Source organism: Malaclemys terrapin, chromosome 3 (genome assembly GCF_027887155.1).
Source record: "Malaclemys terrapin pileata isolate rMalTer1 chromosome 3, rMalTer1.hap1, whole genome shotgun sequence".
Classification (NCBI taxonomy): Eukaryota; Metazoa; Chordata; order Testudines; family Emydidae; genus Malaclemys; species Malaclemys terrapin.
The window spans coordinates 85,173,849-85,189,015 of NC_071507.1; the positions used below are offsets into that span (position 1 = coordinate 85,173,849).

Genomic DNA, 15,167 nt, shown 5'->3' on the forward strand with positions numbered 1-15,167 from the left:
AAAGGATTAGCTCCGGGCTTTTGAACTTTTTCTACTTTTACAAACCCTGTGCATAGCGCCAAAAAACTGTCAACATTTTCTTATTTTGATCTATATAACATCTTGGGTCCTGTTTGGAGCTCTTTGCCAGAAAGGATCATAGTTGGGCTGCTTGATGAGAACACTACCCCTTTGCCTCCTGTGTCATTTGTCTGAATTTCAGTGTCATCAGCTGCATCATCCCCTGAAGTGTAGCTGTCTTGAAAGATAAGGCCATTTGAAATAGTAGCCAGGTTGCAAGCTTGTGGGTTTTGCAGAGTAGGATTTTTAATTTGGCTCCCCATTTGCTTCAGGTGTAGTGTTTGTGAAGCATGATGATGGGTTTGCCTTTGACTTCTGAGGTTCACTATTGTGTGCTGCCACCATCTTCAGCCCTCTTCTGTCAGTTGTAGAGGTAGAGCTGCAGTAGTGTAACCTGAGAGAGACACAAGCATATTGCAGTGCTATCTGATAGGAAAAGGTCCAAATGGTTGTGGAAGGTGGAAAGAATGCATTGCTCCCTGTTATGACAATTTGTGTCCAGACATAGGGATGAGTACATGACTTTGAAGCATGTTATCCCCTTCTTGCAATCTGATGCCTTTATCTGAGGTTGATGATCGTGTTGGCAAATGTTACTGTTTTTCTACTCCCTTCACCTTCTGCTAAGATCACTTCAGTCTTTTCTGAGTTGAGTTTCGGCTGACCTCTTCCAAGCATTAGGATATGCTGGTAGTGGCAGAGACTGCATTGATGACAAAGGAGGTGTATAGTTGTTTCATCTGCATACTGGTAACACACAAGTCTGCAGCACCTTACAGTCTCTCTGGCCTTCTATAGAGGGGTGTGAGGAAGAACAGAGTCTTGTGGGACAACATATGGTAGGGTCGGGGTGATTAAGAGAGAGTGTCATCTCTTCATACCTTTTTAGACCAGACATGGGCAAACTACGGCCTGCAGGCCACATCCGGCCCACGGGACCGTCCTGCCCGGCCTCCAATCTCCCGGCTGGGGAACCTAGTCACCGGCCCCTTCCCCACTGTCCCGCCTCCCACGCAGCCCCGCCACCGTGCGGGCTGCGCTCTGGCCTGCTGCTTCCGCTGGGCAGTGTGGGTAGTGCAGCTGGCTCTGGCCAGGTGTTGCGGCTGCAAGCCGCAAGGTAAGGGGGCGGGGTGCGGGGGAGTTGGGCAAGGGAGCATGGAGTTCTGGGGGGCAGTTGGATGGGGTGGAGGTTCTGGGGGGGTGGTCAGGGGATGGGGAATAGGGAGGGTTGGGAGTGGGAGTCCCGGGGGGCCTGTCAGGGGACAGGGATGTGGATAGGGGTTGGGAGGGCAGTCAGGGGACAGGGAGCAGGGGAGGTTGGATAAGGGGGTGGGATTCCGGGGGGCAGTTAGCGGTGGGGGGTTCTGGGAGGGGATGGTCAAGGGATGAGGAACAGATGGAGGTTGGATAGGGCGTGGGAGTCCCGGGGGGGGGCTGTCAGGGGCGGGGGTGTGGATAGGGGGCAGTCGGGGCAAGGAGTAGGGGGTGTTGGATGGCTGGGGATTCTGAGGGGGGCAGTCAGGGGGTGGGAAGTGGGAGGAGTCGGAAGTCAGGCTGTTTGGGGAGGCACAGCCTTCCCTACCTGGCCCTCCATACAGTTGCAGAACCCCGATGTGGCCCTTGGGCCAAAAAGTTTGCCCACCCCTGTTTTAGACTAATGCCTAATGTGTTATCTATATTGCCCAGGACTCATACATAGGTAGAAGGGCTTGTCATTTCCTTCCTTATCTCCTGCTCCAGGAGGCAGTGATTGACAGCATGCAAAAGGCAGGGAGTGTGTGAAGGACACTGGATCTGAGTGGGAACCCTTGTGCTCTTGAGTGTGCCGACGCCTTCAGACCTCCCCTGAAGTGCAGTTAAAGTTCATATTCCTGTGCTGAGTACACTGCATTATGCCTACGGCTCAGTGTTTGTCATGGATTCCTTGACTTTCTGTGACTTCTGCAGCAGCCCCGGGCAGCTGGCCCCAGAGCTGCCTGAGCAGCTCTGGCAGTCCCCCGTTCAGTTGCACTGGCTGCTGCTAGGGCAATCTTGGGGCACCCCCACCCCCAGCAGCAGAAGTTTGGGTGTGGGGAGGGCTCAGGGCTTGGGGCTGCTGCTTACGGAGGGGGGGGGGGCAGGCTCCTCTCCCCTAGCTCCACATGCTGCCTCTGCCAGGAGCCAGGCACCACCCCCCACAGCTCCCATTGTCCATGGTTCCCAGCCAATGGGAGCTGCAGAACTGGGCCTTGGGGAGGAGCAGAGGCAGCATGTGGAGCAGCTGGCGCTGGGGCTGCAGCTTCCCAGGAGCTGGGTAGGGAGCCTGCCCCAGCCCCACCAACCCTGCCCCAGCACCCATGGCCCCCCCCAGCTATGCCCCCCTTCCCAGCACCTGAGGCGCCCCCCCCACCCCCCCCAAGTTTTAGTCAGGGGTATTTTTAGTAAAAGTCATGGACAGGTCACGGATCTGTGAATTTTTGTTTACTGCCTGTGACCTGTCCATGACTTTTACTAAAAATACCCCTGACTAAAACTTAGCGTTAACTATTACTTGTTGTCCTCAGCAACAGATCAAGGCATCTGTCTGCAACGGAACTAATGGCAATGACATGTACACATGAGGTGTAAGGAGGTCAATATAAGATTGAAATGACCTTTTTAAAGACCAAGCAGTCAAATAGCTAATTTAATTTGGAGCACTGAAAACATATCCTGAGACAAACCATATTTCCTCTTCTGTAGGAAACAACACAAGAAATTAAGTACATGGGGTAATACTTAATTTCTTAGTCTTGTACTGTAACTGTGTAATGATAAACATAAAACAATGCAGAATAGTTACTCTAGTACTAACTATAGCCCTAATTACCTAATGCACAAGTTGTCTTGTAGTGACCTCAAGCTCATTATTCTGCTCTTAAATCTAGGTATTGCAGCACAGATGACATCTCTCATTACCCAATGTTCTGAAACTTCTCAGTATACCCAAATCTTTCAGTAGAGTTTAGGCATTTACTGTATTGTTCCTGTTGCATTGCTTCTAAACTACACTTTTAAACTACATAAAATTAATATGCTGAAGGGAGAAAAATCTCATTGACTGCTGTTAATACTAATGAGTAATACTAATTCCCTGTGAACCAAGATGAATGAATTCCAGGATTCTTTTATTTCTTTTAAAGAACATTGACAAATTAAAAATCACACTCTTATCTGGGCTCTTACTGCTCTCTTAAAGCGGTACCTTAAATTAGGAGGAAATTCGCTTGTCTTTTTCTCAGTTTACTTTTGTATTTTTACTCTTCCTCCACTTTGTATGGCACTTTCACACAGCTGAAAGGGTGAGAAACATTTAAAACATGGGGAAGATACAACTCAAACTGTAAATTGGCACGGGGGGGATGCAAGGGCACATATAGTCTCAAGTTGCTTTAGACAGTTTTACAAGGATGTTTAGGGTTATATTTTTCGGTTACCACATTGTGCTAAAATCTACTAGCCTGTCATTCCCATAATCAACACGTTCAATCTACCTCTTCTCTTTCCCTCCCATCCCCCCAAATAAAACCCCATATTGGAAACACACTTAACTAGGGCCTGATTCTCTTGCAGATGAGAAGGGCCTCAGACCCTTTCTTCCATCACGATCCCTGGATTCATTCTCCTATCTCTGGATATGTGTTCACATCTATCACCACACATGTTCCTCACAAACACCTCACGCTGTTTGCTTAGACATCGTGTCACTCTCAACTCTGACACCACTCTATTTGCCATTCACCCCACCTCATCAGTTCTCTTCCCACCAGTTCTTCAGGGTTTGTTTTCCTTCTTTCATCTGCTCTCCTCTTTGCTCCCATGAAATTTCAGTAGTGCCTTTTCATGCAGCCTTCAGTACCTTTATTTCAGATCTCATGTTTTCTGTGAATAGCAGATACCTCACTACTTTTCCTGGCAACTCAGCATACAAGTCCCATGACCTAATTTTCCAGGGAGGGATGGGGCTTTCTTTTCTAACACCACCCTTGTTTAGAGAGAGGCTATTGGAGCAGATGAAATCTTTGGCCCCTCTCTGGAGAAGAAAGATCTTGGATAGCTTCTGTTTCCTGCCTATATATAGGAGGATAAGGCTGAGTCCAGCTGCAGAGTGGCAGAACAGGATTATTCTGACCCTGTTCTCTGCCAGACAACATGAGGAAGGAGCAGACCTGGCCTAGGGAGGAGAAGTTCAGAAGAGCTGCTAACCTTCATTGCCCTTCAGTTTTAGGCACGGGGTAGAGGAAGGCTGGAGGATTCAGCAAGGGCTGCTGCAGCTGTTCCTCTACTTGATCTGGTGGTGAGCTCAGGCACAAAGAATGGTGTTCCCCTGCAGGTTTGACTCTGTAATAGCAGCAGATACTTTCCCTGCCTGGCAGCTCAGTTGAGGTTTGAGTTTTTTTGCAACTGTTAGGGCGAGAAACTATTACTTTTAAATGAAAATTTAAGTTCTCTACAGGTTTGGTGTTTGTCATACTCAACCTGACAAATCTTCCTACTTAGAATCCTTCAGGTTTCTTCAATTCTGGTGAATTTCATTTTGAGATAGTCCTAGATAGACTAGACTCAAACTAGTGTCCCTTCGATATATCTAGGAATCTTTTGGAAGGAAATGAGGAGCAGATACACGTGTAGGCTGATTGCCAGGACAAACATATAAAGAGTATTAATCTTTGACCCTATCAGGAGCTGTTGTTGAAGTGTGGTGCCTTTCTCTAGCTTAAATATTGGATGGCTCTATAAATTACCTATTTTGATAATTTGCAAAGATTAATTGAATGTGACTTACTGTTTCTTCCTTATTTCATTAGTACGTGTTTCTTGATGGGGCCTGTGAAGCAGCTGAAAAAAATGTTTGAGCCAACAAGATTAATTGCTACAATTGTTATGCTGGTAAACTACATTTACTACTTTTTTTTTTTTTTTTTTTTTTAAATCTTACTGCATGGGGTGGGGGAGGAAGCAAATCTGAGGCTTTGGCCAGGAAGAAGTATTGCTTGGATGCACATTAAGTTTTTATTGGATTATTAGGTGCTGGACTGGTAACACCATATTTCAGTATTGCCTGACACTTCTCATTATAAGATTCTATTTTCAGTTGCTCATAAATTTTGCCAAACTTTAATCATTCACCTAAAACAGTTCAGCTGTTTGAGACCGAGGCTAGGAAAAATAGGGTGGTGTGTTTTTTGGTTGTTTTTTTTTTTTTGGTCTTTTAAAAAAAAAAAAAAAAAAAAAATCTGATCTTTCTTTTGAAAGGCTTTAGCGCCTGCATGCATTGGAGCAGGTACCTGAAATTTGCCAGGTTTCCTTTGTGTTAGGGTGTGCCTTTTGCCTTCCTTGTTCTCTCCCCCCCGCCCCCCCCCCCCCCCCCCCCCAAAAAAAAATTGGCCCGGTTATAAAACTTTGAGAAATCTCACAGTGCTTGTGGTCAGTGGAGACTTGCTAGAGCATCATAGCTAAATTCAGCCTAGGGCTGAGCAGAAATTTCTCTGCATTTGTAGCTCTGAGCTGCGGCAGGGCACTGGAACTAAGAGAAGGGAGATGCTCCTGTGCTCTCAGTGCCCTCTGCTAGGCTCAGGAAGCCTAGAGGAGGGAGCTGCCTGATATAATGCAACGGGGACGAGAGCCACACTGCAGGGTGATGGGAAACATATCTGATGATGAGTCAGGGTATAGGAGGAGAACGGGGCCTGGCTGGGCAAAAAGACTGGGACAAGGAGCTGTGGTGGGTCGGAGTGGGGGATCGACCTGGCAATGGCTGGACAGGGAGAGTGGAACTAGGATTGAAAAGCCAGGGTGGGGAAGAGACAGGACTGGGACAGGTTGGAGGGGACTGGGCAGAAGGAGCTAAGCTTCCAGGGACCAACTAGAGTACACTCCGCTCAGGGACCTGGAATGGAACTCTGGAATCTTGAGTCTCACCATTCTTTTACTGTCAGCAAATATCTGTGAAACTCCCTGGCAGTCTCATCTTTTTCCCTCCCTCTTCTCTTCTCTCTTCCCCCACATCCCCAAATCCCCCCTTCAATCTGCTGGTCCACATAGTGGATAACAACCTACCAACACAAGTGGTAAAGGTCTGTGTAGTAGAACTAAAGGTTCCAATCCTGTTTATGACCCATGTGGGTGTAAATATGATGCCACATGATGGAATTTGTTTTTTCTCTGTTTTTTTTTTTTAAAAACCCAGCAGGCTAATATGGGGTCAGTCAGGGCTGTCCCTACGGGACAAATCAGCCGGGATGCTCTCCCCCTGCCTGGGCTGGCGAAGTGACACAAACAGCTCCCTGGCAGAATTTCCTGTCTAGGTTGTACTGAGCAAACTCAACCAAACTGAGCAGGCACAGTAACATCTGCTAAAGCCTACACTGTCCTAGTGCCCCCCCGCATCCTAACCCCACTCCCCTGGGCCAGGCTATAGGTGCTGACTTTGTAGGTGCTCTGGGGCTGGAGCACCATGGGGAAAAAATAGTGGGTGCTGAGCACCCACCTGCAGCTAGCGGCCCCACGATCAGCACTTCCCCCTCCCTCTCCCCGCCTCCTGCTCGCCACGAACAGCTGTTTCATGGTGTTCTGGAAGGCTGAGAAGGAGGGGGGAGGAGCGGGGATGCAGCTCACTCGGGAAAGGGGGCGGAACTGCGTGGGATGGGGCCTTGGGGGAAGGAGTGAAGTGGGGGCAGGGCCTGGGGAAGAGGCTGGGGTTGAGTATCCCTTGGCAGTTTGAAAAGTTGGCGCTCCAGTTTGCTGGGAAGCAAGTATTCATGTAGACAAGCTCTTAGAAACTTTGAGCACAGAGTTTCAGTGGAGTGAAGAGGACAGAAACCAGATGAGGGGAAATTTAGTTGGATGAGGAACTCAAGGCAATGGTTAACTGTATATTTCTGCATTTTATACTTGATAAATTCTGAGACTAATCTGGGATTATAAACTATTTCATTTTTAATCGCTTAGTTGTAATGTTACACCAAGGAAAGGTGTATCATGAAGAAAGGGTAGTTGGAAAGCATAAATGTGTAAAACATGCAAGAAAAACTGTGCATTATAGAAACTGACAGTATTTCTAGCAAGAAACTTTAGTTTCTTCATGGCCCATACTCTGCCCTGAAGGGAAATCCTACTTTTCAATTAACGACTCTGTACTTACAATCGCAAATCTCCTGGGATTTTAATTAGAAAAACAAATTACTCTGTTCATAAATTTGGCCTTTATGCTGTTTGGAATCACATATTGCAAGATACTGAAGCTAAATATACTTGGCATCCCTCCTTTGTCCTATTAAAATGCAAACTGGCAACTGATAGGAAATAACAAAGAGCCACATGAGTAGCTTGAATAAAGTTTTGTCTGAGCTTTTTTTTTTTTTTATTGAATACAAAACAGCTGCTCCCTAGTGGGCCTCTTCTCACTATTGCTGGAAGACAAAAACATTGGCAGAAACCAAGTCTGTATTTGCCAAATACAATAATTGTGAACGGATGTTTTTAACAGTGGATTGTCCATCATAATGCTAGTGCCGGTTTTGTCAGAAGATGGATATTGTGAATTCTAGATTCACAGTGATGCTGTTTATGGCATTAATTCTCAGGATTAAGTTCAGACTGTTCATATTAGAAAAGCCTATGGATTTCCTTATTACAGATAATGCATTTGAATATGCTGATGACTTATTGATAACATATATGAACTATTTGCTTGATTGGATATTTGCACACTATTCATATTGATTTTTTCTTTTTCCTCAGTTGTGTTTGATATTCACTCTGTGTGCTGTATTCTGGGTAAGTGATATTAACTCAAATCCTTTTTGTGCCTCTTAAGAGCAAGCTGGTTTGGCTAGGTTTTTGGCTGTGGTAACACTCTTTGGTTCATCTAATGTTTAAGAGCAGTTCAGGGACTGTATCACTAAAGTTCAATGAAGTCAGAGGAATAGATGATCTTGGGCAGGAATGGTGTCCCTAGCCTCTGTTTGCCAGAAGCTGGGAATGAGCGACAGGCGATGGATCACTTGATCATTACCTGTTCTGTTCATTCCCTCTGGGGCACTTGGCACTGTCCACTGTCAGAAGACAGGATACTGGGCTAGATGGACCTTTGATCTGACCCAGTAGGGCCGTTCTTATGTTCTTGTGAATTATTTTAAAAAATTCCACTTTTAATAGAAGTGTGCAACGTTGGTGTTTGAATTGCATTTAGTTGGTGGATGGCATTGAGCATCTTGGCTACAGAGCAAGAGCACTCTTACAACTGCATATTGTGGGGAAGGACTTGCAGAACATAAGATCTTAATGAGTAAAGGAAAATAGAAATGTATCTGACGCAGTGGGTATTCATCCACGAAAGCTCATGCTCCAATACGTCTGTTAGTCTATAAGGTGCCACAGGACTCTTTGCAGCTTTTACAGATCCAGACTAACACGGCTATCCCTTTGATACTATACACTGTAATGTTGTACAGATCAAATATGGATCGTGAATATGAAGGAGATAGTAGTTTGGTAGTTGGAATTCTTTGTTCTGAAGAGTTTCAGAACTAGAGAAGACTTAAATCTCTTCAGTTGAAATGATATTCTAACAATTGATTATAGTTCTTGCAAAGGGGAAGGAGATCTGTTTAAGCTCCTAGACCTTCATAACTAAGGAGATTGACCATCATGGATCAGCTAAGGTTTTGGAGTGAACTGGATTAAGTAGGCTAGTACTTCTAGTTACTAAATTAAATTATTTTGTACAAATCCATTTTAATCTGCAGTGTTTCTTTTGTTTTAGTGGGGTAAGAAAGGTTTGGCCCTGCTGTTCTGCATACTCCAGTTCTTAGCAATGACCTGGTAAGGCTTTTTTTTAAATGTATCTTGAATTGTTTATCGCTTGACACGTAATTAAGAGATACCTATGAAAAAAGATAGGGCCAAATTCTGCCCACAAGTCACGTATTGCTCTAAATTGAGTTGTGTATGTGCAGCTTGGCAGGATTTTTCTCAAATTATCTTGCAGAAAAATGTCTTATAGCTTTAGATATATGAAAATGTGATCCATAATTCACTGGGTCTGAGAGTGAGTGAGTGACTCTGTATCCTGATGGGTAGGGTGCCCACCTGAGAGGTGGAACACCTAAGGTCCAGTCCCCTTGCTCTAATGACTGTTTAAAGCGCACCAGCTTCAGTTAGGAGACTGATGGAGGACCTCATCAGAATATCCCATAGCGCAGTGGTTAGGGCACTCTCCTGAGAGGTGGGAAAAACCCCTCTTCAAGTCTCTTCTTCCCATCAGGTGGGGGAATTGAACCCAGGTGTCCCACATACCAAATGAGCCTTCTAAGCACTGGTCTAAAAGTTTAAGGAAGGTACAACCACCTACTCCTCTTCCTCTGGCAGGATTTTGACTGGGGACCGATTCGGTAGGCATGCTCTGAACACACGTACCGGATTGGGCCCCACGGATGAGAGAGGCAGATAAATGCCTATTTTCCCCTGGTTTGTGGATCACACTGGGGATAGACATCCTGATGTTTAGAGCAAGGCAGCAGTGCATGTGCTCAGGGGCATAAACGTAAGCACCTAGGGAATTTTTACAGCAGACGCTTAGGTGCAATGCAGGGATGGGGTGCGGGTTGTGAATCCCATTGGTGCCTAAAATTGGGACTTAGATACGCAGATTCCTTTGTGGATCTGGGCACTGGTGATTTTAATATAGGAAAATCGGGTATGTTGTTCCTGTATTTCGAATAGGGAAGATGGGCACATTTATCAGACACTGGACAATGTATGGTCCAACCTCTAAGTTCTCCCAAGCAAGGAGATTGGGCAGTGGGCTTGGCTTTATGGCTAAGCTATTTGCTGGCACCCTTGGTGTCCAGTGCAGGGATGAGGCTCAAAATGGCCAGTTCCCAGAGATAAACAGAAGAAAACTCTGAGCTAACTGGTAAACCATTTTAGCCTGGAGGAAAAAGGGGAGACAGTAAGTTCCTGCAGATAGATGGCTTTCAAATGTACCCTTATGTCCCCTCTCATGGGAAAGAGGGAGGATTCAGAAGTAGGCTGAATGCCTAGGAGTTAGGCTGAAGCGGGCCAACCCTGACAGTTTTTGATATGGAGGCCATTTAATGTTGCACTGGACCCAAGTAAATAATAGGTAATTGGGGACTGGTGGATGTTAGGGACCTATAACTAAAACTAAAAGTTAAGGTCTTCTGATATCAAATCCATCCCAGTCTCTGATCAGGACAAGCAGGAGAATGAAACACAATTTCTTCTTCGAGTGCTTGTTCATGTTCGGTTCAAAGCCACGATGGACTTAAACACCCAAGTGTTGGCACACCCATTGACAACAGCCTGGGTGGGTCTACGTCTACTAGGTCACATGGCAGCATGTACATATGTGGCGTGGCACATGCTCCTGCACCTCAGACAGCTTCAGATGTGGCTCACGTCAGTCTACTTTCCGAGCAGGCACTGTCTGGATTCCATTCTCACCATCCCAGCGTTAGTCCTGGCTTCCCTGAAGTGGTGGTTAAGGTCTAACCCAGAGGCAGGCAAACTTTCTGGCCTGAGGGCCACATTGGGTTTCCAGAATTGTATGGAGGGCTGGTTAGAGGAGGCTGTCTTCCCCCCCACACCCTCCCCAAACAGCCAGGCGTGGCCTGGTCCCCACCTCCTATCTGACACCGACACCCCCCCGCTTCTCACCCCCTGATGGCCCCCCCATGACTGTCCCATCCAACCCCCTCCCCCCGTTCCCTGTTGGGGGGGCCCCCCGACCCTCCACCCCTGACTGCCCCCTGCTGCCCCATCCAACCCTCCCTCTCATTCCTGACTGCCCCCCCCCCGGACCCCATCCTGCCCTCTGACCGCCCCGACCCTTATCCAAACCCCTGCCCCCTGACCACCACCCGAACTCCCCTGCCCTCTATCCAACCCCACCCCCCTGCTCCTTGTCCCCTTACCGCGCAGCACAGAGCACTGGTGGCTGGCGGCATTACTGCCGCGCCGCCCAGAGCATCAGGAGAGGCCGTGGCTCTGCAACTGCACTGCCTAGCTGCCCAGAGCGTTGCGCTGGCGGCGTGGTGCGCTGAAGCTGCGGGGGTGGGGGCTAGCCTCCTGGGCCAGGAGCTCAGGGGCCGGGCAGGAGGGTTCCATGGGCTGGATGTGGCCCATGGGCCATAGTTTGCCCACCTCTGGTCTAACCTTAACCTGAGGCCAGGTCTAACCACCACTTCAGGGAAGCCAGGACATTTTGCTATAAGAGCAAAATGCCATAAAGTAGTCTTACTCTACAGCTGTGTGTATTTGTTTGCACTATACACACCACCAGGTACATATTTGCATAAGCTACTTTTGTTCTAGTCAAACTAGACAATGATGTCTTTGCTATCTTAATTTCTGGGAGAATTGTAGGTTTCCTATAGTTCAGTAATCAGTCTTCAGGAACCAAAGTTAAGAATCCTAAAGTGATAGTAAATCTCCATATTCCATTTTGTAGTGGAATTCATATTCAGTGGAAGTTATATACTACATAGCAACATTCAAAGAAAAAAGGAGACGAGAATCTCTTGGCAGTGCACTTAGTTCTTGCAGAGCCCTTTTATTTTCAAGTGGATATAATTTGAATACGTAATCCTGTCACAGGGTTTATTATACCAGTCTGCTTTTGTTAATTCTGGACTAAAATAGTGACTTGATATGTAGAAAACAAATGAAACCTCTCAAATTTTAACTATTGTTCCTCTCCTTTTTCAGGTATAGTCTCTCATATGTTCCTTTTGCAAGGTGAGTCTCCCTTAATTGCCCTCATTTTATAAAAATAAGCAAGCCTGTTCTATAATTTTTTCAAAAGTATAATTTTCTTGAAAATCACATCTTTTAACTTACTAATTTTGAAAAGCCAAATATAATATCCTCAGTCTTAATTTTTTCAGCATTTGGAGGATAATTGTTTAAATTAACAGTTGTACCATTAGTAGGCTTGGAAGGTTTAGATTTTTATTGGTATGTCTGTAAACATCGATGTCATCGTATATGCACAGATGAGAAAATATTTCCATCAAAATGTACAGATAGGCAGAGTAAGAAAAACGCTGCTTGAGAATTTACTCGAGTGTGATTTTTAAGGATATTTTGTGTGTTTTGACATGTGATGACAGTTTGTGTGTTAACAGTTATAAAGTTTGAACTTTTTGAATCTCCGCATCTGTCATTAAAAAATTGTCAGAACTCCAATAATTTCCTGCAATTGCGAACATGTGAATCAATAAAAATAAAAAAAAAGCTTAAACATGTAGATTATGGGTCAAAATTATAAAAAAATAAAAATAGAATTCTGCCAAGTCTACCATAACCAATGCCTGTTCTGAAGTTTAAGATGGGTGCACATAAAGATACCCAGCAATTTACTTGTTAAAGCATTGTAGCATTTTCTCTAGTTTTAATCACCAAAATAATTGTTATAACATGCTACAACACTGCTTAGTTTAAGAATATTTCCTACATAGTTTCATATACATTTGACAATATTTGGTAGCTTAAATGGACACAATGAACTTGAAATCTAGTCAGATTAAAAAAATTAAATAGTTTGTTAGTAAATTTGTTTTTGAATCACCTGCCAGTGTTTGTGGCTTTGCCATTTTCCTGTTTTTTTTAAATCTGCCACTCCCTCCCGCGCGTGTTCCCCCCCCCCCCCCCCCCCCCGTTATTCCTATGTGAAAGACCCACGTGCCCAGGTGAAACTGGCATTACACACAGTGCCGTCCAATGCACAAAGTAAATACTATTTTTTTTTTTAGTTTAATTGAAAGATTAGAGAGAAACTATAGTGCAATTTGGACTTTTAACAGTATATTAAAACACTTCATTCTGATTTTTTTTTTTACATTGACTGCTCCTATAAATATATCCTGCCTTGCTAAATTGTTCACAGTACCTCTTTCATCTTGTATTTTCTCACTGCTTTTCTATAATAGTCCAATAAAACCTGACATAAGCCACAAAAATCTATGCTATAGATTCTTAGGTGTGGCAGAATTAAACCATAATATAAAATTTGTTATAGCAATAGGTGATCTCATTAATTCTAACAAGACTGTCTTCAAGATAGTTGCAAGCAGTGAAATAATTCATATTTAAACACTATAAAATGTCACCTTAATTTTGACACATCCAACTTCCTCAGTCCGATTACTAGCATTCTAAATTTCTACATTTCCGGCAATCTTGTCTCACTTTCTATAGGCTTATTTTTGTTCAGATCAGTTTAATTCATACTACTATGTTTTAGTATGCTCAAAGATCTTAATAACCATTGGTACCTGGCCTTCTTTCTCTTGTTTGACTGCTGGTCTGATAAAACATGAGTTATATTATCTAAACAATTGAACTGAAGCAAATTAAGTGTCTATGTAATAAAAACAACGAACCCTATGATTTTTTGATAGGTTGTTGAAATACTGTACTAGCCTAATTCTTTTTCAGGTAACTGAAGTATTTGCTAGTATAAAATGCCATCACAAGTTGAGCTTCATACATTCTGTCTTATGCAAATAGTTGACTGAGTTATTACATGGTGCCAGGAAATGATACTGCGTAACTTGTCTAAAGTACTCATTTGTTTTAATTTACACTAAAAAAAAAAAATTGTAGCAACAAAAATACCCCAATGAGGCTTGTTCACTTCTAGTATACTGTGATCTGCCTTGTTTTTAGAACTCGTTTTATTATATAAATCTTAATTATAGGACAGCTGTGTTGGGGCATGCGGAAATAACTTATTTCACTTAAACTCAAGAATATGGGGAGTCCCTGAATTTTCAAAGTGGCTAACAGCCAAGTACAAAAATTCTGCTGACTAGCAAATAATTAAGTTTTGGGAAAATAAAAATAAATGAGGTTGAACAAATTCAGACTAATCCAAACTGAACAGTATACAATCCAATTTACAAAATGCTCAATAGGGAAGCAATGCCCCTTCAGATCTTTCAATCTCCCCACCGAGTTTAATAAGTTATCAGAATTCTGCATCTGACAAGTAATTAAAAGTTTCATTTTGTCATCCAAAATAGTGCATCATTGAATTTGTATGTTTTATAACTAATTTTGGGAAATGTAACACAAAATATTATGTAGTCAGAAAAATATTAGTGACCTGAATGTGGCCTGTAAAAAAATAAATGTTAATTGTTTTTGTTTTTTTTAAGGGATGCTGTGATTAAATGCTTCACGTCCTGCCTGAGTTAGACTAAACAAAACAAACTATTCAACATCTTTTAAAAGCCAACTTTATATTTTTGTGAAGTTTGCTCAGAAAAATTATGAACTTCCACTCCTGAAACGACACCTGGTGACAGTTTTAGTATTTTCCTTGCCTTTTGCACGCTGGGGATTAAATCATTTTAGCAGAACCAAGTTTAAATATGAGCCAGGTAAACAGTGTTTTATCCCTGTCTGAACCATTTGGAAACTAGAATAGGTTTAACACTTTATGCAATGTAATCTTAAAACTGTTTGACTCAGTTTCTGTTAACACAGTTTAATGACAATTCAGGATTCTGGGTAATATGAGACAAAACTTTATATGAAACTTTTACATATTTCTTATGTGTTATTACTATTTGTTCACTCTATGCGTTTCCCAAAGATCAGGATTTTGTCATTTATTATAGAGAATTTTTTTAGTTAATTATAGCTGATAGGGCTGCTTTTAAATGTTTGTACATGTGCAGTATGGAGAAAGTTTGGTGTGAACATGAGAGGTCTGGTAAAAGCTTGCTCAGTTTTGTTATGCTTACATTTTAAGGACCAATTTTTTCATTTTGAAACTTAAAATATATTTGATTAAAATGGCTTATGGATAATATATAAATCAATGATTACAAAATAAATGAATTATTGTAAGTATTTAGACTATGTAATTTTTAGACTTGAGCCACATAGGCAGGAAAATTAAAACACGCTTGCAATATATATTTCACTTTTGAAATTAGTCAACACATTTTCAGTTATTACCTCAAATCTCTTTTGCTACCCCGTTTCCTATCTGTTGTCAGACTAAAAATAATTGTGTTGGTACATGTACGTAACTCAAACTGTCTCAGAATACA

The 15,167-nt window shown here is 43.4% G+C and overlaps 1 protein-coding gene across 1 annotated transcript in view; it reads left to right on the forward strand.

Moving 5' to 3' along the window:
- The window catches only part of SFT2D1 (SFT2 domain containing 1), a 36,792-nt gene extending 21,828 nt beyond the window's left edge, over positions 1 to 14,964 (forward strand). Inside the window, exons 4-8 of the mRNA XM_054023719.1 lie at positions 4,887 to 4,968; positions 7,822 to 7,857; positions 8,846 to 8,904; positions 11,812 to 11,841; positions 14,265 to 14,964. Coding sequence (XP_053879694.1) covers positions 4,887 to 4,968; positions 7,822 to 7,857; positions 8,846 to 8,904; positions 11,812 to 11,841; positions 14,265 to 14,304 — 247 coding nt within the window. The 3' untranslated portion in view covers positions 14,305 to 14,964. The remainder of the gene's footprint in view (positions 1 to 4,886; positions 4,969 to 7,821; positions 7,858 to 8,845; positions 8,905 to 11,811; positions 11,842 to 14,264) is intronic.
- The last annotated feature ends 203 nt before the right edge of the window (positions 14,965 to 15,167 follow it).